The 23003-nt window shown below is 37.7% G+C and overlaps 1 protein-coding gene across 6 annotated transcripts in view; it reads right to left on the bottom strand.

Moving 5' to 3' along the window:
• The window catches only part of arhgef1 (Rho guanine nucleotide exchange factor (GEF) 1), a 71532-nt gene that overhangs the window by 22569 nt on the left and 25960 nt on the right, over positions 1-23003 (bottom strand). For 4 of the 6 annotated variants that reach the window (XM_030157239.1, XM_030157235.1, XM_030157236.1 and 1 more), the window contains 11 exons: positions 22176-22262; positions 21176-21289; positions 16078-16176; positions 13893-13920; positions 13647-13752; positions 9073-9213; positions 6713-6742; positions 4701-4812; positions 1794-1866; positions 1576-1605; positions 989-1189 (listed from right to left, as the gene is read on the bottom strand). In XM_030157239.1, the coding sequence (XP_030013099.1) occupies positions 989-1189; positions 1576-1605; positions 1794-1866; positions 4701-4812; positions 6713-6742; positions 9073-9213; positions 13647-13752; positions 13893-13920; positions 16078-16176; positions 21176-21289; positions 22176-22226 (985 nt within the window). In that variant the 5' untranslated portion in view covers positions 22227-22262. Of the gene's footprint in view, positions 1-988; positions 1190-1575; positions 1606-1793; positions 1867-4700; positions 4813-6712; positions 6743-6827; positions 7247-9072; positions 9214-13646; positions 13753-13892; positions 13921-16077; positions 16177-21175; positions 21290-22175; positions 22263-23003 lie in introns of those variants that run through there. The other 2 variants (XM_030157237.1, XM_030157240.1) reach the window with 2 other exon arrangements.

The raw sequence follows: 23003 nt of genomic DNA, 5'->3' as shown, positions 1-23003 counted from the left end.
TGGCCCCTGAACTAAAACCACCCCTGGCTGTTAATATCTTCCATGTAATTTTTTCACTTTGCAAATTCATCCCGTGGGCTGGATCGGACCCTTTGGTGGGCTGTCGTAGAGAGAGTGTCATGCACCTTTTTCTATTACAATTTTTCTTTGACTAGTTTTTATTGCTTTATTTATTAACCCTTTAACCCCTGACATGTCTGTGGTGAGTATTCTGAATGTATATACTTTTTTTTAAAATATTCCTAAAAATTGTACCGTTACCTCAAAAGGAAAAATTTCAAAACGAGCTGATAGAATAGACCTTGTTCTTTCCATAGACATCTGAACATGCTCAGTGCAGCCCCCACTGCTTGTGTAATGGGGGGCAAAACACAGAGCAGTGAGTGAGACCGACTTGCTATAAAAATAGATGAAAATGATAGACATTTTCCTCATCATTTTTTGTTTTTATTGTTGTTTGCAGTGTCGTTGTGATTTTCCTTTATTTATTTATTTTACTATTTATTTACTGTGTTTTTACTGAGTTTTGACTATGTAACTGCTTTATGGAGTTGAACCAGGTGCCACAAAAGCAGCTGGACTGATTGAGAAAAAAAGAGCCCCAAAACAAAAACTACTGGACTAAAATTCAAATACTTGTTGTTCAGTGTGTTTCAGTTCACAGTTCATGTTGAACATCCTTAATCTCTTATTGATGTACATTCTGAGTGCCTCATTTAGTAAAAACCTTCAAAAATTCAATTTCTCTCATCTATTTCTCTTATTGGACCCTGTTTTGACCTAAAACACACAGTAAAGCAAAACCACTGAAGAAAAGGAACATAAGCCCCTACTCACAGCAGCTTTTGTGACACTGAAACAGATGCTAATTCACAGCAGCTCAGGGGTTAACGGGTAAACTAAAATAATGCTACAGTGGTTGTCTATAACTAGTCCCCTGGTGTAGTTTAGACTATATTCAGAGTCTGTAGTTTGAGTCCAGGCTTACCATCAGTGTGCAGAGACTCTGGACTGTTGACCATGCTGCTGTTGTTGCCCGAGGCATCGCTGACCTCCAGCCCCGGACCCTGAATGACAGGACTACTGGAGACAGACTTCCTGCTGGGGATGGAAGCGGCTGCAGGTTCGGTCAAGGAGCCTCTGCCGGGAGTCGGACCCTTACGCTCCTGATTCACTTTCTCCTTTTCCGCTACAGAGGAGGGAGGAGCACGACAGGAGATGATTTAATACGTTTAACAGCAGATGCAGAAAGAACATCAGCACTTTAATCAGTGAAAAACACAGAGGACACAAGGGGCAAACACACAGTATAAGTATCGTGCAATCAGAGGTGCTGTTGTAAACGAGCGGGTTAGTTTGGTCACAGTGTTCGTCTGTATCTGACAGATGTGTAACATGAGAGGGTGTCACTAAACCTTCAAACCAACCCCATTACAACACAGCATCGACTAACCAACAGCCCACCCGCATCATTCCCATCATGATTGGGGACATGCAGACATGCTTATGGTTTGATTAGTAGTTACAGGGTCATTCTACACATAAAGACGGAGGGCGACTCTGGGCGACTAGTACCTTCAACGTCCAGTTTAGGTTTGCCTTCAGCTGTAACAGGAAAGAAGGGCAGGACAAGATGTTCTCATATAATATTCTATATAACTTCAATACATATTTAATATTGTGCACATTTTGTATCAGATTTGGAAAGGCTAAGGAAATAAAATACTAGAAAAAGTTAGATTGTGTGTGGGCTCATAAGAGGTGACTGTATAGATATAAAGACAGGTACATACTGTTTCCACCAATCCAGCTGGGTATACTAGGGAACGGTCTGGTCCTGCTCTTTGAGGTGTCATCCTTCTTTGCCTGGAGAGATAACATTGGTATAAGAACAACATGACCCATAAATGCTGCAGAAACACAAATGCTGTCCCTGTGCAGCACATTTATACACCTGTTAAGCTGCCTTCAGGATATACAGGGTGTCCATAAAGTCTCTCTTATTACAAAAGCAACTGATGAGATATGTTAATCAGATTTGTTCTATGTAATCAATGGTTGTCATAGTTTTTATCACAATGCATTTGTGTATTTCAGGTACCTGTTGATGAAATAGGTTCTGTTAAATAAACTCCTCAAGAAAAGGCACAATGTGTATTGTGGTTTATTGACACAAAATCGGATACGCAGACTCAGTGAAACAACACGATTAATTATGGGAGACATCCACTGTTAAGTCTGTCATTTTGTGTATGGCACATGAAACTTGTGGAGACAGAGACAGTGTTGGATAAAGGGAGGAGTGGGCGACCAAGAACATCTTCCATCTTGATGTCCTTTGTGCATCTAATGGTGTCCATATAGAGGCTGGGGTGCTGCTAGCAATTGTGGGTCCCATGAAAGCTAAACGTTGTGGGCTTTTTATAAAATTCAGTATCTTATTAATTTGTCGGACCTTGGGGGGGCATATGTACGAGGGGTAGAGGCAGAAGTTATACAGGGTGGGGAAGCAACATTTACAATGAACATTTAGTTGTTTTTTCTCAGCAGGCACTACGTCAATTGTTTTGAAACCAAACATATATTGATGTCATAATCATACCTAACACTATTATCCATACCTTTTCAGAAACTTTTGCCCATATGAGTAATCAGGAAAGCAAACGTCAAAGAGTGTGTGATTTGCTGAATGCACTCGTCACACCAAAGGAGATTTCAAAAATAGTTGGAGTGTCCATAAAGACTGTTTATAATGGAAAGAAGAGAATGACTATGAGCAAAACTATTACGAGAAAGTCTGGAAGATACTATTAAAGAAGAATGGGAGAAGTTGTCACCCGAATATTTGAGGAACACTTGCGCAAGTTTCAGGAAGCGTGTGAAGGCAGTTATTGAGAAAGGAGGACACATAGAATAAAAACATTTTCTATTATGTAAATTTTCTTGTGGCAAATAAATTCTCATGACTTTCAATAAACTAATTGGTCATACACTGTCTTTCAATCCCTGCCTCAAAATATTGTAAATTTTGCTTCCCCACCCTGTATATGTGGGAGTGCAGTCCATTACTAACGTACCTAATACTGGTGTGAACTGAAAGTGAAACTTAAAGGTCCCGTATTATGCAAATCTCACTTTGTGACAGTTTTCTTATAGTAGTGTGTGTTGCAGTAGCCTCATTATGAGGTTGGAATTTGAAAACTGTCTGTTTCCTCCCTGCCTTGCTACACCACAGTTTGTGAAAATGCCTGCTCAAACGAGCGAGTTTGAGTTGGCTCCGTTTATGACGACATAAGCGGATTTAACTCCTCCCCCTGACTGTGCCCCCACTCTGGCAAAGCGAGCCCCGCCCTGGCATAGTACCTCTTGGACAACAAACATGGCGAAGGCGAGACACGCAAGTTGTGGTGTTGTTGGCTGCACACACCAACACCATAGTTTATTTTTGCTCCCCACTTCCGAGCCTCTCCGTAAAAAGTGTCTGGATTCTATCTGTGATGGTCATGTACCAAACAACATTCCCAAACGCTTGTATGTGTGTGCCCGGCATTTCACGGACGAGTGTTTTTCGAACATGGGCCCATACAGCTCCGGCTTAGCACAAAGACTCCGAATCAAGAAGGACGCAGTACCAACGCTTCGTGACCCAAGTACAAGTGTGGGAGATGTAAGTTCTGATCATTTGTTTGTATCTTTACTGCATAACCCTACATTACGGATAAGCTGGTGGGTGTTGATGTGTACATTTAAGGGTAGCATGGCAGCTAACATAGCTCGGTTACTGCTGCTAACGTTTGCGTCCCCGTTAACATGCAAGAGCTGATAATATCCAGAGACATTCAACAGAACTCCTTTGAACACGGGCCTTTTGTGGTTGGCATCAGTATAGTTAGCCTCAAGCTTGTTAGCAGCTGCCTGCATTAGTGGCAGCAGGCGTCTTTCCGTGTCAGGTCCACGAACCCGACACAACACCACCGTTTTCCGTCGGGGCTCAATCACGCCTCAAGGCAAAGAAAGCCAGTGTTTGGAAAGACGTTCTGTCTGAGACATGTGTATTGTAGACGAGAGAGCCATGGCTTCAGTCAACATTAGCGCGTAGTACCGCTAGCAGAAGCCGCGTCCTCTCCCAGAGAGGGGAGGGGGAGTGGGCGTGGACAGATGCATTCATTTGCATACCCGGAAGCAGGCCCAGAAACAGCCTGTTTTGAGGAGGGCTGGTGAGAGTGACTTTTTCGACCGCTGAAACTCCGAACAAAGGATGATTTTGGGGCGAACAAACTTAAATACTATGTTTTTGGGCTTCTGAGACCTATATGACGTGACTGAAAAATAGCATAATACGGGACCTTTAACATGCTTTCAACGTCCAACTCCCGGCTTCTATGCCTCTATTATACTGTGGACCTTTCATGAAATTTTCACAACTTCTTACCTGTATCTACTGGAACCCCTCCACCGCTCTATGGGCCCACCAGAAATGCTTGGACCCATGAATTTGTCACGTTTATCCCCCTTTACGGCACCCCAGTATAGAGGTGTATTAAATCCAGCAAAAAAAAAAAAAAAAAAAAACTTCAATATCCCCTTTTCGTTATGTAATAATTTCTACAGTCTATCAATTTGCTTTTCTAAGAAATTTGTTGAATTGTAAAGAAACTTTATGGACACCAGTTCTGTTGACTTATACTGCAGTGGTTTACCTTTCCAAGTGGTATCCTGAAGAAGCCTCCTCTTGACTTCTTACTGTCCACAGCCCTGGTCTTAACTCCCAGGTGCTTCATGTAGAAGGCCACCGCTGAGAAAATGGATTGGCTGCAGGAAAAGCCAGAAAAATGTGTAAAATAATAGTAGCCGGAGTAGATAGGCTTTTATTTTGGCATTATTGGGAAAAACCCCTATTTATCGTAAAACATAACTCATTTTTACCCATGGGATCTATTTTTACATACTAGTAGAATTGCAACCAGATAAGATAGAGCAATAATTATCTTTTGCAGGTGTTGCTACATTTACATATCAAACATTCAAATGTCACAGAGTGCTGTTTCCTTCCACTAATGGGTTTGCTGATATCCAAAAAACAAAAACCACACCCAACAAAAAACAGTAGAATCCTGACAGCATGTAGTTCACAGATCTGCCCTGATGTTCTTAGCACTACCTATGTTGAAATATATAATATATATAACATTTTGAGCATGAACTATCCAGTGATTTTCTTGTGTGTCACTACTATTACTACTACTACAATAACTAGCAACGTGGCTTGAAAGGATTTTGTGCATCCTTTTTTTTTTCCATTTATAATTTATAGGAATACAGCTATGACATTTCTGTATTCAGGAAAATATGTGTAAAAAAAACTTTTTTCATTTTTTATGTGGTTTACTGTACTTTTTAGGAATTTGTTTAGTCAATATGGATTTATTACAAAAAAAAAAAATTATTTAAATTTAGCATATGAGGCTTGTATTAATGTATAGTAAAGTAAACTACTCTCCCAAAAAAAGACATGGCATGTAAAAATGTAAATATATGCTCTAGTGGGCTTCTTCAATGGTAGATATCATAAAGTGTTAGTGGTTTTAGATACAAAAAGGCCTCTGCACCTATGATAAGCTCTGTTTTCAAACTTTAAAATTCTAGCCAGAATCTTTTGCTCATCTGATTTGGATTTAGTGATTTATTCATACACATACAATGAACATACAATGAAATTTAACATATATGTGAACAAGTAAAACAAATAATAATACAAAAATCAACAATCAAGGCAATCTTAGACATGCTTGCAAAGGGGTGGGAAGAAGTGCAACTTAAAATGAAGTGAAAGAAAAAATATTTTGGGCATTTCCTGATTTTAACCTGGTGCAAATGTAAATAAATACATACAGACCTTCATTAAATGTATGTCAAATAACAAACACTTTTCAATAATTAAAATGGTTTTAATATCTCTAAAACATTTGCTCCAACAGTGTATTGGTATAGTCTCTGCTAAGAGTCTGGCATGAAATGTCTCGTCCACATATGGGAGGACGATGAGGACGAAAATGACAGATTCAGTCGAGGGAAAAGGGAGGTGGAGAATCTGAGACGTCCGGAGGGAGAGGAGGAGTTCAAAAGACGGGACAGTAGAGAGGGAAAAGAAAAAAAAGATCTAGCTCAAAAAGAAAAAAGGAGGAGTTGATGAGGAGAAATAAGAGGAGGAGGCAGTGAATGAGGAGAAAGGGAGGAGCCTCTGGGGAGGTGCGAATAACAAAAGCAACAGTCTGTGCATCACTTGTCACAGTTGTACTGAGCTCAGAGACTGACTGTAACTTAAATCACAGAGGAACAGAAGAACGCTGGAGACAAGGATAACGAATATAATCCATGCATGACTGGGTTTAACAATTTATGTGCAACAGATTAATGAAGAAATGGAGATTTTTAGAGTGTATGGAGAAATCTCTGTCAATAATGTCCTATTAAAAGTTTAGTACACGCAGCAATTTGTAGTGACATTATTAAAAAGTTGTATAAAATATAAAGAGATACGTGACAAGGTCAGTTTAGGATAACAAGAATCTAACACTCTTGAGCCAGTTTCTACATTCTTATGGTCTGACCACACCCAGTCTTAGATAAAAGCATGCAGAGATTACATTAAATTATACAAACACATCATCTGGACATGCATTGCAATCTTGTATTTAAAACATTAACTCACCATTTTTCCTCATCCAAGACAATTGTTGGTCTGAAAGAAGAGAGAGATGTTAGTGACGTCACTTAAACAGATGTTTGAGAAGCAGAAGAAAGTCATCTCATAAAGCCAAACTCACCTCTTCCTTTTAGGTAGCATTTTTCCTCTCTCTTGCTCGACTGATAACTAACTGTGTTTTAGGCCGATGGAATCTGAAGTGACTATACTTTCCCTGATCCGACTCAAAGCTGACTGTAGTGATTTTGTGTTCAGAGCAGAAGCTATTGAACATATTCTAATATTTGCAAAAAAAAAGAAGAAAAAAAAAATAAAAAAAACAAAAAAAAAATCAAAAAAATGAAAGATGCATTAAAAGCTGCACCTTTGCTTGCTGCTGAGTTTTTAAAAAGTTAACATGCACTGTAGAAAACCTGCAAAACAAGTCCTGCTAAACCACTCTGTCTGAAGTAAATCACTCAAAGTTTTGTCTCTGTCTTCTATCCGTCTGCACAACTAGCAACCCGAAGTCTGAAACAATCCAGCACAGCGGAAATGGCTATTTAACCATGTTTTTGTCTGATGCAACATGCAGGCAAGACTGGAAATTGGATACTCATGTTTTGCTATGAACATAAAGGGTGGGAGGGGTTTCCCTGGGATTTCCCTGCATAATCCAATCAAATGCTCTGGTTTTCCTGTTTATATCAACAGTGTGGCCAATGGGAAACATATGGGGCAGGGTCGCTGTTTTGTGGCCAAGTGATGGATGGGGTGTGTGTGGTGGTGGTGGTGGGGGGGGGGGGGTGACTGAGTGCAAGTGTTGCAGGCTGCAGCAGTGAAGGGAATAGAGAGATGATTGTTGAGGGGTATGAATGGAGTTCAAATGAATAGATGGTCTGTGCAGCGGAGATAGAGATCCGACTGTGTGATAGTAACGGAGTGAGTCCGGAGCTGCATTATCACGTCTTTAATGGGCTTTTTGTGTCCTCTCCATTGACAGCAGGTTTAGATTCACAGGTTGTGCGGTCTGTGCACTGTGCATCTCCTCACATTTCTTGCAGTTCACTTTCTTCCCTTTCTCTTCTGACATGATGAAGTTGGACAGTCTCCTGCCCTCTTCCTGGCCTCCTCTCCTGCTCTGTCTGACTTGCTTCTTGAAGAGGATAACACATTGTAGACGGCCACAGGGTCAAGGATAGATTAACTTTCCCCCAGATCTTTTCACTTTCTCTCTTTCTTTAACGGTGTCTAGGGCTAAAGCCGCCCGGCATCGATAACCCTCTGGCCCCCTCTCTCCCCTTCCTCTTGGTAACCCCTCCACCATTCCCACCCCTCTCTTGAGCTGGCAAAATGCCAGGGGAGATCCTTCCTGCCAACGTGGCACTGCTGACTCCATCTTTTCCTTTCTGCTTCCTCATTTCCTTCCTCTTCCATTCACTGTTGCGACTTCTCCATCTCTGATTACAGTTGTCTCGTTCTTTACTCTGCCATAAATCCACATCTTAACGCCATCTCCATCCAAGTTTATAAGTCCAGTTTCCCCCACCAGTTATTAGAACTGAAGAAGTCTCTTGGGTGAGAGACGAAACGTTTTCAAAAGAGCTAAAGCGAGAAGAACTACCAAGAAGAACCATTTCCATCATTGTAGAACATTTCAGGAACAGTTTTTAACATTTCTTTCTAGTATTATCAATAAAGTGTAATGTGTTGAGGGAGAGGAATCAAGCATATTCCCAAATGCCTGATTATTATTATTGAAGTCTAAGAATGTGAGGATCACTCTGCAAATCTACAGAACGGTTTGACTCTACGATTACTTGCACAATATTTAACTTTCTTTCTTAAACTACCTCATTTTATTCAGCCTGTTATGAAAAATTGCCTTAAATAGCACAATACCCATGAGTCCCAAGCTCAGCTGCTTGAAACCTGTTTGAGGCTCAAATAAAAGCTGCAGCAAATTGTCATCTGTTGTTCTGTCACTGCAATTGGAAACACACTCCAGTCACTGAGGTGATTTGACCACAGCACACAGACCTGACTTCTTTATTTACAAAATCTTCCCTGGGGGTTTGTAGTTGACCCTTCTTCTAAAGTGTTTATGTACTTTTTACTTGACTTCTAAATCACAGAGGTTGACATTTTCCAAAGCAGCAGCTCAACGTCTACGCTGAAGATTCAACAGAGGGAGATTCAACCAGATATAAAAGGAGCTAAAACGTGAGTCATTTGAGTTGGACCTCATAAACGCTGTAACTCCTACTATTGCGATTCTGTAGAAGGCAGACAATACTACTGCCAGTGTCAACAAAAACTCGTCCTAACAGGCACATGTTAATGTTCACTGTCAATATTTTTAAAGCGAAAGACAAACATGCACTGACTGTGTCTCAGACATCTTGTCCAGCAGGTTCTCGGCTACAGATTTCTCCTTCATCTCCATTGGGATGCGGTCGGTGGGGTAGTGGTTCTCCACGTCGATCAGCTCCGCTTCATTGGGGGTCATACCCATCATCCTCTTCTGCCTGTGGAAACATTTGCAAAATTCTAATTAATCCTGCATAAACATCCACATTTCTTGACTGGTTTGATAGGTCAATCTAGGGCAAGGGTGTCAAATTCATTTCAGTTCAGGGGCCACATTCTGCCCAGTTTGATCTCAAGCAGGTTAGCCCAGTAAAATAATAACAAAATAAACTATAAATAATGACCACTCCAAATTTTTCTCTTTGTTATAGTGCAAAAACCCCCCAAAACATTACATTATGAAACTTATTACATTTACAAACTGTCTTTTCACAAAAAAAAAAAAAGATGTGAATACCCTGAAAAACCTGAAACTTTGTAAGAAAATAAGTGCAATTTTGACAAAATTATGCCACAACTTATCATTTCTGTGTATACATTATCCATCAGATCTACACAGGCACAAAACATTATGTAAAAGGCATTATATTGTTAAAATGTTGGAGTTTGAAACTAAAATACAAACAATTTCAAAAATGTTATGTCTCTGCTTATTAACACAACTTACAAATCACAGTGGATCTACAAATGCACAAAACATTTGGCATCAGGCCTAATATTGATAAAAATTGCACTTAACTCCCTTTAGATATTTCAGGTTGTTCATATTTGTTCGGGTTATTCACATTTTATTGTTAAAGGATAGTTTGTGAATGTAAATATTTTCATAATGTAATTTTTTTTTTTTTTTTTTTACATTAAACAAAGAAGAAGATTTAGAATTGTCATTCTTTATTTTACTTTAGATCTTTGTCTGTATGTGACCCCTGAACTAAAATGAGTTTGACAACCTTGTGTGTTAATATCATCAGTGTAATTGTTGAACTTTGCAAATCCATTCTTTTTAGCCTGCTGGCTGCATGTTTGACACCCTTGTTCAAGAGTTATTTCCTCAAATGATCTTTAATTCATATTAGAAAATCTTGGTATTGGTGTCAAAAAGACACTTGTTCCTGTTGCTAATATTTATGACAAATACCTTTTCACAGAAAGACACAGATGTTAGAATAGATTTTCTTTAGCTAAGTTGGACATAACAACACTATAACGTTATCAGGGGCCTGTACTATGAAGCATCATTACAGAACCCAATAAAACCAAAACAAAATAAGGTTGTAATCGACTTGTACTACCAACCCAGTGTTTCTGATTCTAGTTACGAGTGTGCTACATCAAAAAGGAACAGAGTTGGCCGCAGTTGTTGATCACAAACATGAACAGGTCTAAATCAACCCCATGTTCTTCACAAGAACAACAAATTCTGATTTTATACAGTATCTTATGTTTGCAAGGTAAGCTATCACAGCGCTTTACCCCTTCAGTAGTAAACCATCATTGTTCTACTGGAAACAGAGTTGTCCATTGTGTATCCCTCTAATTTACTACCTCTGGGGACCCTTGAGTCAAAAATGGACACAAAACCTGTTATAAAATCATCATGCATCAATATTTTTTTCTCCATTAATGTCTCAAACCACTTCAACTCTGCTCAAAACTAACAAAAGTACAATAATTTTCTGAATTTTAGTTTAACCCATAAAGACCCAAACAGCCACTAGCGACCAAAATCTAGTTTGGTTTAGTTTATTTCGAATATGCAACAAAACAAAATAATCCTACTTAGTCCTTATAAATAAAACAGATTATAAGAAAACAAAAATCATCTACTGATCTAAAACGTTTAATACCTGTTGATCCACTAATTCTATCAATACACGTAAATAATTGGTGTAAAATGCAGTTTGTCATCTTTTCATGGTCATCAGATATGACCCATTTTGATGTTAAGAGGCTCCATAGTTACCATGGAAACACCATCATCTTCTACAACATTGATTCACCAGTAAAACCCATGGAGTTTGATAACTGACAGAGGATGGAGAAACTTGTTTTTACGTTCAGTTTTTGATATCTTTGCTGAAAAAGTCACATTTTCTTCAGTTTTCTCTGTTTCTGTTATAATAACCCTCAACTTTAATCTGAGGTTTTATGAATATCTGCATCATCAATCAATTAAATACAGAAAAATACATGACTTACACTGAAAAAAAACGCAAAATAAGGAGGAAAATATTACAATCAATGGTGATAAATCACCTAAAAAAGGTTGAATATAGAGAAAAATTCTTTTGGGAACCACCACAAAAGTAACACTGGGTCTTTATGGGTTAATGTAATGAACTTTTTGTGGGGGTTTTTGTTCACAAATTAGATTATTTTCTATACAATGGATTGTGGGAGGTGGGGGATTGCTGGTGATTAGAGTCTTGGACATGTCAAAAAGTAGCAACACCAATAATTTCATAGCATTATTATGCCATGGGGGTCCACTGCACAAACACCACTAGTGCACTGAAATCAGAGTTATTGCTAATCTTTGTCATGTCCAAGACTCTGATATAAAATAATGTCTCATCCCTGCACCATGCATTATATGGAAAATATCTTATACTTTGTGTTTTTGTTATTTTTAATAAAACAAAGAGTGTCACATATTTAAACGGGCATTTAAAGGGTTAAAATACTGAAAATTATTGAACATTTGGTAGTTTTGAACAGAGCTGAAGTGGTTTAAGAGATTTATGAAAAAAAGCCACAAAAAAAAAAAAGGCAGAAAAATACATTGATGTAATATATACAGTGCCAACGGTTTTTAATAGACCTGTACAATAAATTACAATAAATTAAAAAAATATGCAATATTATGTGTATGTGTTATATGTATATAAGAAACATCCATGACATAAGCTGAAACACAGCCATAATGATCACTAAATCAAAACGAAATGTACAAAAATGGCCTGAGAGGTCTCTGTACTCCTTTAATACAGCTTCATGTTGCAGGCCCCAAATGCACTGGCTGAAATGTTAGCAAAAAGCTTATTCACAACAGCTTTTCTACAAATTACACAAGAAAAAGACCAAAAGTTAAACTGCTCCAAGAGTAAGACAGGTAAAACATCCACAACACAGTCTCAGTATTGTCGTACGTATACAGGACATCGCTGCTCCTCCTTTAGCTGTAACTTTCCACCTCTATAACAAACATTCAACAAAACAAATCCATTAATTTAGTCCTTTGCAAAATTGTTTTCCAGATGATACTTTGTTCATCCAAATTTGACAAGTACCATTTCTTGAAGCCTGTGCACTCAGTCCTCTAGAGTGTTTATGTCTTAAGCGGTGAACACAGGGCTGTGATTGTGAAGGTGTGCTAAGGAAGTCAGTAATAAGTGGTGGTCGTTATGGTCATAGTCGAAGTAAACTCAGCAATGTCGAAGCACGAGCTGTAGGTAACATATCAATGTGCATAAAACGAACAAAACGTTTAGTTATTGTATGTCGGTTTTACTTTTCACAGAAATTCTCTTTATCTTTTAACCCCAGTTAAATATTATTTCTTGAATCTAAACTACGGTAATTGACTAAAAAAATTAACGAAGAATCGGCACAATTTGTTGTAAATAATCATGATTAGACCAACATAAGCCTAAAACTTATTATAATTGATATTTAAATATGACAATCACTCTATATATGTAGAGTCAGTACAAAAAACATTTACATACTTAATTCCTATTGTTTAATGTAATGTGATGTAATCTTTAAACACAGATACTCTACCATGACTGACATATTTAAATAAAAGCGCTGCACTAAAAAGGAACCAAACCTAGATCTACACGTTAAAGTGTAGTTTTAATTGCAAACCCATCAAATCCATCAGTTTAGAAGGCAATAATATGCTTATGCACCAAGAAAGTAATTAAAAGTAAAAATGTTTCACGTGCAAGAGCCAACTGAATCTCCACAAAAGCCCAGAAAACAAAAAAACAAGACATTCAGCTAAACTTCAGAATAATACATTTTTTGTTTCTCTTTTTTTTTGCGTCCATACAGACTGTTGTCATGTGGCCATCATACGAAACAGCTTTGACATATGCTTCTCTCAGCTCTTTACATGTCAGTGTGTGGCTGTACAATCACATAAAACACTCATAATTTCATTTATTTTAGACCATAGACTGTAAATATTCTAAATTTCCCCAAAGAAGAAAAGTCACTGCAAGACAGAAAAAGCATATGGAGCAGTGATTGTCAAATGATGCAAGGGAGAAAGAATATAAAAAGAACACTTTATTTTCTGACCGTTCTACAGCTTTTACTGTTGAAAAACCAGTAAACACACCCACTCCTTTGCATAACCTGAAGTAACGCTGTCCAACATGGATCACAGTTCAGCCCCACAAGTAAACAAAACTGTGTTGATTTCATTTCAAAAAGTTGTGATCCATTCATTACTTTTCAGTTACTCATAGAATTAATGTGTTCATTTTGACAGTTCTAATATAAACTAAACTTTACTTTCAAAGAACTTTTTTAGATTTAAAGATATTTAGGTTGAAAAAAGGTCAAAGTGTGGGACTCTTACCTGAAATCTTCCAGCTGTTTGGCCACTTCCGCAACTTGCAAACTCTGAATTTCCTGAGCAAAACGTCTTTGAGCTTCTTCAGTGAGCAACTCTGGACGGGTTCGGTCTGAAGGACAAACAAAAGAAAGCAAAAGCAAAAGCGAGTAAGAGAAGTGACAGAGGGAGAAAGAGACAGGATGCCTTATGGAGGTGTGTATATATAACAATAATTAGGTGGTAAGACACACTGGGACAAAAATAACTCACCTAAATCAGAGGCTGGTACTCTGAGAATCTGTCGAAAAACAAAAGACAAAGCAAGAGTCATAAGAATAGTAAATACACAGAATATATGGCACAAATAAACTATATTCCTAAAAATGATCCCTCTTTTCCTTGCTCAACACATGTATTTTATTGCCTGTTTGAAACCAAAGAAAAAACACACAAAGCTACAGATTCAATGACAGTGTTGCAGTATCTGGACATCACCACTAGGGGTCATTGTAAGACCAGGAATAAGACAATGAGCCCATGTTACCAATGGGACATACTTTGTACTGACATTAAACTGATCACATGGGCCAGTTTTGAGGCAGTGGGTTTATTAAAGAGAGGGGGGTTCAGACGGAATCATCCTTTCAGCTCCTCTTTTTCTAAAGGACTTTCCCACGATCCTGACAGGAAGCTGTGGGGACGGACAGACAGATGGACAGAGATAGACAGACAGGCCCACTGACAGGCTGACAGACCAAACTGCAGAACAAGACAGCTGAGCTGACAGACAAGAAGAAGGAAACAAACACAGAGGTGGCAGAGGCCAGGTGGGAAGGAAATCATGGTGGACAAAGACAGACACTGAAGCAGACAAGAGTCCAGACAAGAGCAAACAGACACAGCCACGCATTCACAAACAAAACAAACGCACACTATGTACTGGCTGCTTCTCAGTCCGATCTATAAACTACAGCTGAGCAGCATATTAAAGCAGAACACAGAACATGAAGCCAAACACTGAAGAAAGTAAGAAAAATGTTAAGTGGGTGATGCAACATTCCAAAGCAAAAACATTCACAAATACTGAAGAAGCAAAGGGAATAATGTGCTCTGCTGACTGTCTAAAGTGAGCTTTTGGCATCTAGTCTAAACTTATGGGATGACTGAAAGGGCTCCAAACCACAAAACAAAACAAACATACATTTGATATTAAAGTCATGGAACATCTGCTGGGTCTGTTAATGCTATCACTATGGAGTGATGTGTTCCAAACCAGTGAGAGGTCTGCACCTGACCAAAAAAACTGTAAACCAAAACCACTATAACCACTATAGGAACTGTAATGATATTGATGAGTATGACGTTTTTATAATCCCTGTAACATGATGGGTGCTGATGATATCATTGGAGGCAAGGGGTATTGTTTTTGGTTCAGTTTGTTTCTTTGTTAACACTCTAGGAGCAAAACTATTGGTTGAATTCATACCAGATTGGGTTTATAGATCACCAGTGACCCAGAATAGATCTGATTCCATTTTGGGAACAGTGGGTCATAGTTCAGATTTTTTATGAATTTTTACAATCTTTTTTTCCCCCATTTACTTATAATGGGTGAAATTTCAAATGTCTGTAGCAGCAAAACTATTGGTTGAATTTATACCACATTGCATTTAGAGATTGTCAGTGACCCAGAATACATGGCATTACATTTTGGGAAAAGTAGGTCTAAGTTTAAATTTTTTATAAATTTTTTAATTCTTGTTTTTTTCCCCGTTTACTTATAATGAACGAAATTTCAAATGTCTATAAAAACATCAATTTTGTTTCAATTGACTTCAAACTTGGCACATATATAGAGGTAATTGATATGCTGACATCACCGCATGCATAGACCTGATGACATCAGCTGGATCTAGCTAAAATACGTGCGAGGGGCGGGGTTTGTTGTGCCTGGCACCACTTGTTTGTGTTCCTTTCAGATCATGTTGAGCGATCAGTTGAGAATAATTCTGGATTTGCAGGATTTCACTCTAAAACACCTCGCTGATTTAGCTTTTATTTATCCTAGCCTTATTAATATGGATCATATGTGATGGTGCTGAGCAATTATAAGCAGTCAGCAGCAGCGGTAGGACGTCAGTTTGCCAACACTGCTGTAGAATATATTGGCCTTTGTGTTTTTGTACGAGCGAATGTCAATTAATAACTCCTTTTTTTGTTTTTTGTACTGTGTAAGCTCTGCGGGTAAAACCTAAGAAATGCACTGACTTGAAATTCGCCCTCTACACTCTGTTTATAACCTATAACAGGAGAACAATATTCATTTCAGAGCTCAAACACAGGTAGAGTTCACAGTGTTTACAGAAGATTATCATTCACAACATGGATGCACACAACGTTATTGGTCTGTTTACAGTTATCGCTATTGGTGTGGACATGTTTATGAGATACTTACTGCACCCTTGTCCAAGAAGGTGTTGTAAAACTCCACCAATTGTTTCTTGGTCTCTTTGGTACTGAGGTTCTTGAAGAGGTCTGCATGGAGGTAACACAGCTGAGGAGACACAGACAGATTAGAGAGGCCTGGCAATGTCTAATAACCTCTAAATCCTGGTATGCTATAGAAATGCACTGCATACCAGAGCACAAAAAAACTCACTTAACTTTCTGGCGTATTTAAAGGTCATAAATACGTCCAAATAAAAAGGGTCATTACTTTGTGTATAACATCAATGGGTGGGAAGCGGCTTTACGAAGAATTCCTCGGCTGATTTTTTTTTTTTAAACCCAACACAATTAAAAAGCTTTTCTGTTTACACACTACATTACTCATGTTTCCACTGACATCTATCGGACACCCATGAGGAAAAGGGGATAAGGGAGTGGGTGTCATGGCTGTGGAAGGTGAAACAGTACCTGGGTGGGTCGTGGTGTATGTGAGAACAAAGCAGAACAAAGGGGACAGATATGCATTCTTTATATTCAGAGTTCACACACATTTTTAAGGTCAAATTCAAGCACTTTTAAGAGCCATTTTCAAATTTTTCCAGCACAGCAACTTAAAGCACCTGGAGTAAAATACATATCTACAGGAATACATATACAAAGGATTATTTTTCGTCCCTTTTTATCACAATGAGGTACATTGTATTATGCTATAAACATCTAAAATTATGTTTCATAATAGCAAAAAGTTTAGAAATTAAAAGAAAACAGTCCAAAAAACAGGATTCAAAAAACAGCTCAATTTAAGAGTTTTTAAGACATTTTAAAGATTATTTAGAATATAATTTAATGCCCATTTCACAGCCATACTGGCAAAAAAGTGTGACTTGTAAAATTTAGGAAAATATATTTATTTACTCCCACCGTTCTGAGTCATTTCTCACCGGGGGCTGCAAAGTTAGCAATAACTGGTTCTTAATTTCAGTATAAATTAGCGGATGGAACTGAGTAGATTAACATTATTTTGGACATTTCCCAGACACACTTAAACACAACACTGCAAATAGGTTTATGGCAACATAACTTAAGACCTTTTGTATCAAATTTAATACCTTTTAAAGACTTTTTTAGGTCATTAAATGCAGATTTGTTAATACAAGCCTTTTAAGACTTTTTAAGACCCCCCAGGAACCCTGAAAAAACAGGGAAGCTACTTGCCCCTCTGCAGACACACTGAAACCAAGCCAAAGATTAAATAAGTTAAATTTTGCTAAATCCACTTTTATTAGTCTTTGGTACATTTATTTGTGTATTTGGGAGCGACCTTTCTGGTGTCATTACTCAGAAATGGAGTTGAAGATGGGCCTGTGGAGTTCAATTAATGAAGAATTCAGACCCAAGCATAGAAATTACAGTTTATGTAGACCACAGGGAAATGTTAAAAATGCATAATTCCATTTAAAATAAGCAAAATATCACTCCTTTAAAGATAAAAATGTACCTGGAGTCGACCTGTGAGCACATGGCAATTTCTTTTTTTAATTTTTCAAAATGTATCAACTCTCTGTAAGTAGCTTTGGCTTGTTATCTAACCTGGCAGAGTTAATTAAAAAAAATAAAATAAATCACATCACAGAGTTATAATTGTGAGCGTTTCAACTAAAATTCAAGCACTTTTCAGACCTTGAAAACACAACATTAAAACTCAAGCACTTTCAAGGATTCAAGAACCCATATGAACCCTGTATATTATCACAGACACATATACAGTATATGCACACATGAGCAAAAATGGCTAATCTTACACTGGACACATCAGTCTAAAAACACAGAAGGTGCCATTTCACACAATCTCTATACAACAAATGATCATCCTGAATATTGTTATTATATAAGCAGACACTACTTCAACTCTTGAGTGATCATATATTTGGTTTAGGATTCTGGCTGCAGGCAGATCACAGACATGTAATGCCAGTACAGACATAAAGAGCATTGTTAGTGTTTGCATTATGACTAACCTGCCTGACTACATGTGTTATCACTGACTCTGGAAATGACATGTTTGAATATAATGAAAATAAGAACCATGATGTTATAATAAAAGGAAATGTCCTATGTTGAATAAAATTATATCCTAGGAAAAAATAGAGAAATAACCATGATCTAAATTCAATCTTTTTTTAATGTTCTTTATTTATCCAATTTCACCTGTGACTGAGACAGCATTAAAAGTCTGAAAATGATTTGACTTTTCTGAACATTAAGTCGAGCTGAGCAAGATTTTTTTTCACTGTTGAGGACAATTTTTGATTTTAATTCACCATTTTCTGGCTACATGAACTGAAAACGAAACATGATTCTAAACGCTTGCTCTTTATAAAACAACACCGATCAGCCATAACATTAAGTCTGACAGATGAAGTGGTAATAATGTTGATTATATCCTTACACTGCCGTCTTTGATGTTGATGCGTTGGAAGCAGCAAAATGGGCATCATAAGGGTCTTTGTCGAGGAAGAAGAGCGTGGGTCAGAGCATCTCCAAACTGCAGGTCTTATTGGGTGTTTCCTGTCTGCACCTATTTGCACTGGCTTTTAACAAGTGTGTGACTTTTACTTGTTTTATCTTCTGGTTGTGTTTTTAGCTGTTTATCTTATTACTATGTATCTGTTTTTGATCAGTTTTAGTATGTCTTGCATTTATTCTTATTTTACTAGTTTTTATAATATATCTTGCATTTGAATCTGCAGATTTGTACAGCACTTTGCATTGTTTTAAATGTGCTATATAAAGAAACTTGACCTTGATGTGGTTAGAACTCTACCAACGTTGGTTTAATAAAGTACAATTTATTTTTACTTTTTTTTTTTTTTTTTTTTTTTTTTTACATTTTTAGTCCAACTGAGGATCTATGAGAGGTGCTGGACAAGCAAATCAGATCCACAGCGGCCCCATTTCACAGCTTACCGGACTTAAAGGATCTACTGCTGCCGTCTTGGTGCCAGATACTACAGAAAACCTCCTGAGATCTTGTGGAGTCCAGATGTCGGATTAGTGCTGTTAGTTCTACAGTCTGGAGATGCTCTGACCCAACCACTTAGTCATCACAATCTGGCCCTTGTCTCTCAGATCCTAACATTTACCCATTTTGCTGCTTCCAACAAGTCGGCATCAGGGACTAAATGCTCACTTGCTGCCAAATATACACCACACACTGAGCTAACCAACATTATTATGGCTGAAAAATGCATATGCTACATATGTATAAAAGGAGAAACACCTTCAGGATTACCATTACAAGAAGCAAACAAGTTGCTTTAAATAATAAAATTGAGAACATGTAAGAATGTTCACGATTTTATGATTTAAGTATTTTTCTTGATTTTGCAAAACCAAAATCCTTATTAATTACATTATTTTGATATATTGCCAAACCCTAACACCACGGATCCAATTCAAAAGACAAAGAAGTACGACAAGAAATTTCCCTGAACCAGTTTTGATTGAATTCAGGAAGTTATTCAATCCCGATATCAAGCAATCAGTCCTTTCTATAGAAAAACTGTGTTGGATTACGTACAGGGGGTATGGAATACCTATTATAATTCATTGCAGCCGAGTACATTTGTCAGTTGCATAAAATGTTGTTGAAGTTGACCATAACTGACTGAACCTATTCATTTGGGAAAAACACTCCATTAACTGTATCTGACCACTCCTCTACGGTGGTGGAGTCAGAAAGTAGCCAGGAAGTTGTTAAAGTTACATATCATATCACCAAATAAATATTTGTTCAAGTGCCAAAAGTGAAAGTCGACTCTCCCCAAGATAAAAGAGCAAACCTGGAAAGCATTGTTAGTACTCCATATGCCTTCCAGTGCTTTGTACATCTCTGACAGAGAAATATCTTATTAATTACTGGGCATTCCTAAAAATATGTGCCAGCGATTGGCATCCTGGCTTCTACACTGACTGTGTTCACATGCACCAAATACTCCTGTGTATGTTCTTTGTTGGAAAAGAAAAAAATCACAATAAGATGCTTTAAACACCAAAATGAAAAGAAAAACCCTGCTAATATCCCTGTTATGTTCAGATGTGCAGCCTATACCTCCTTTAAAAACAGTCATCCCTATAGTTTTCTTCCAGTGGCAGGTGTTCCACTGTGTAAACTATGCCTCCCTATTTTGTTCCTTCAAAGTCCTTCTGCTCAACTTTTCAATATTTGCTCATTTCAATAAATCACTTGATATGCTCTATCACAATTTTTGACAGGAGGCCTGTTTTTCCCTCCGATCCGAAATATGGATTTTTCATCCGTCTCTACCAGAGAGGATCTTTGTCTTTACTCCCACTGAGTTTAAAACAGGTGCTGTAAAACTATGTAAAATTCTATATGTGTATAAAGAATCCTCATAAAAACAGAAAAATATCTGCGTATCAAACATGTTTGAGTCAGAAAATGCTCCATTCACTAAAAAGGCCTGATCAGAACATGCCTTTTACACAACACCTGTGAAATTCAAAATGTTATCGTCTTTAGAATAACAGTGTAAACTATCTCCAGCTCTTTCAATCCTCTCCTCTAAAGTGTGCTCTATGCAGTTATTTGATATTTCCACCCAAATTACCACCCTGTATGGAACATGGTACACTTCCACTGAAAGTAACAGTAACTGTAGTGTTGCTCTTCTAAAATCTCAAACCTACCTTATTTTTCTCTTTTTTTTTTCAGCTCTATTAGGTCTATACCTCTTTCTAACTAAAACCAACAGGCTCCTAAAACTCCTTCCAACAACAGATCATCCACATCTAGTGAATCATGTTAACAACTTGGTTAAAGCAATGAAGTAATTGTAAAGAATTATAAAAGTCACAAATTCATCTTAAGGACATCGTCACACACATTAGTAATACACCAGAAACACTCCCAACACCTACACTGACCAATACCAACCTTAAAAAACCCAAATAAATTAATCAATAAATAATTTTTCAGTCAAATGTTTTTAATGATTAATCAATGATGTTTAGGCCTTTCTGCACTGCTGCTGAGTGCACTCCAGACACTCGGATGCTTAGACCTGATCAGGTGTAGTTCTCACCAGTGGAGCCGGGTCAAACTGTAGGATGACATGTTGGATGAAGACCAGCAAGTGGGCCGGCCGCTCCTTCAGTACCTCTATAGAGCTGAAGCATGTGCACTGGTCTTCCCCCACCTGAGACAGTAAGAGCACATTAGTCTGGGCCACAATATGGCTTAAGGAAGAGTTTATTATAGTAAGAAAAACAAGAACAAAACTACAACTACATGTGAGGACTGAGATTAAAACAAATGTTTGTTAAAAACAAAAACTAAATAAAACCTACAATGAAAAATGGAATGAAAATGGATCAAAAAGAAAAGAAAATTGCTGGTAAAATCAGCTTTCTTTTCATTTTCCCTCAATTGTTAAAATGGTACATGGTGTGCAAGAGCAGCATGTCTTTGCACAATATGGGAGCTTAAATAAACAATAGTTTTGTAAATCATATTGATGTCATGCATTCTTTCTGCTTAACTTGCTCAGCTTCATAAATCAAGGCTTTCCTCATAATAACTGAGAAACTAGCATTGAGTAAGGGATAATGTACAGACTGAGAGCAGGTCATTATTGTGAAATTACCCCAGACCTGGTGCTGCAGAATGAAGTTCATTTCACTAAAATCAGCTAGCTGCACATTACCTCATCTGTTACATGGTTACTTATTAAAGAGAGAAATATTTTGAGTAAAAAAATGGATCAAAAATATTTTTAACTAGTGTTACAATCCTGTCAGGTGTTGAGGTGAGCCAAGTGTAATGACATGAGAAAGAGTTAGGAAGGCAAGGGTGTAATTTGTAAATAAATTTTTAAAAAAATGGTACAAAGCAAAGTAGAGGTGAAGTAACAAATCAACTGACACACTCAGTCCATCAAAATAAAACAAATTATGCACTTGTAAAAACTGTAAAAATCCAAACTGAGAGACTGCAAAATTAAAAACTAACGAAAAAGTATTTATTATTTTTGTGCCATTTTGCAGTTACACGTTATCATCTTAAAACCAGTTTATTTCACTCACTTCATTGAGGTCATTCTCGAAATCCTCATCCTCAGCCCCGATGATGCTCATGGCTGGGTTAGAGCACTGAGCCCCAAACACACCCCGCTACAAAGGAGGAAAAAACAAGACAATTAGGAAACATTACAGGCTATACTTTGAACCAGTGGGCTATCTCTTTGACGTCCTGAACCCCCTCCCCCTGTCTGCTAAACACAGCCAGACATAAAGCCACATTAGAGTTTGGACACAGTGAACGTTCCCAGCATAAAATGACATCAAGCGGAAAGAAGGAAAAAAAAAACATCCACTTCCACCACCTGGAGAGACAAACAAGCCTGATGTGTTAGAATTCTGATGAGTTAGAAAGCGTTTCAGCATAAGCAGCACTAGGAGCCGATAAACACGATGTAAGGAAATAAAAAAAATATCAGCTGAAGTCAAATGAGTTTTCTTGTACTTAAAATTCTGCACTGACCACCAGTTATCAGTGCAGAATTTTATTCCGAAAGGTTTCACAGTCGAGCCAATACAGCTGATGTGTATGTGGCCGGTGCTTTATTCCCAACACTAGTTTCTTGAATCATATTATGACGCAAGTGGTGACTGGACACTGTTAATAAAAAGCAATTCAAAATGGTTTAACTAAATGATTTTAAGTATTTTATCAAGACAGAGCTGACCCCCAGGTCACTATTAAACATTAAAAACTATTATATACTATAATATACACCAGGGGTTCATAAGTGGGGTACACATACCCCCAGGGGTAGTTGGCAGAAGCCCAGGGGGTACTTGAAATTTTTTGGAAAAAACAAAATAAAATAACTCATCATGTACCAAACACAA

Source organism: Sphaeramia orbicularis, chromosome 16 (genome assembly GCF_902148855.1).
Source record: "Sphaeramia orbicularis chromosome 16, fSphaOr1.1, whole genome shotgun sequence".
NCBI lineage: Eukaryota > Metazoa > Chordata > Actinopteri > Kurtiformes > Apogonidae > Sphaeramia > Sphaeramia orbicularis.
This window is presented reverse-complemented; position numbering and strand designations above follow the sequence as displayed.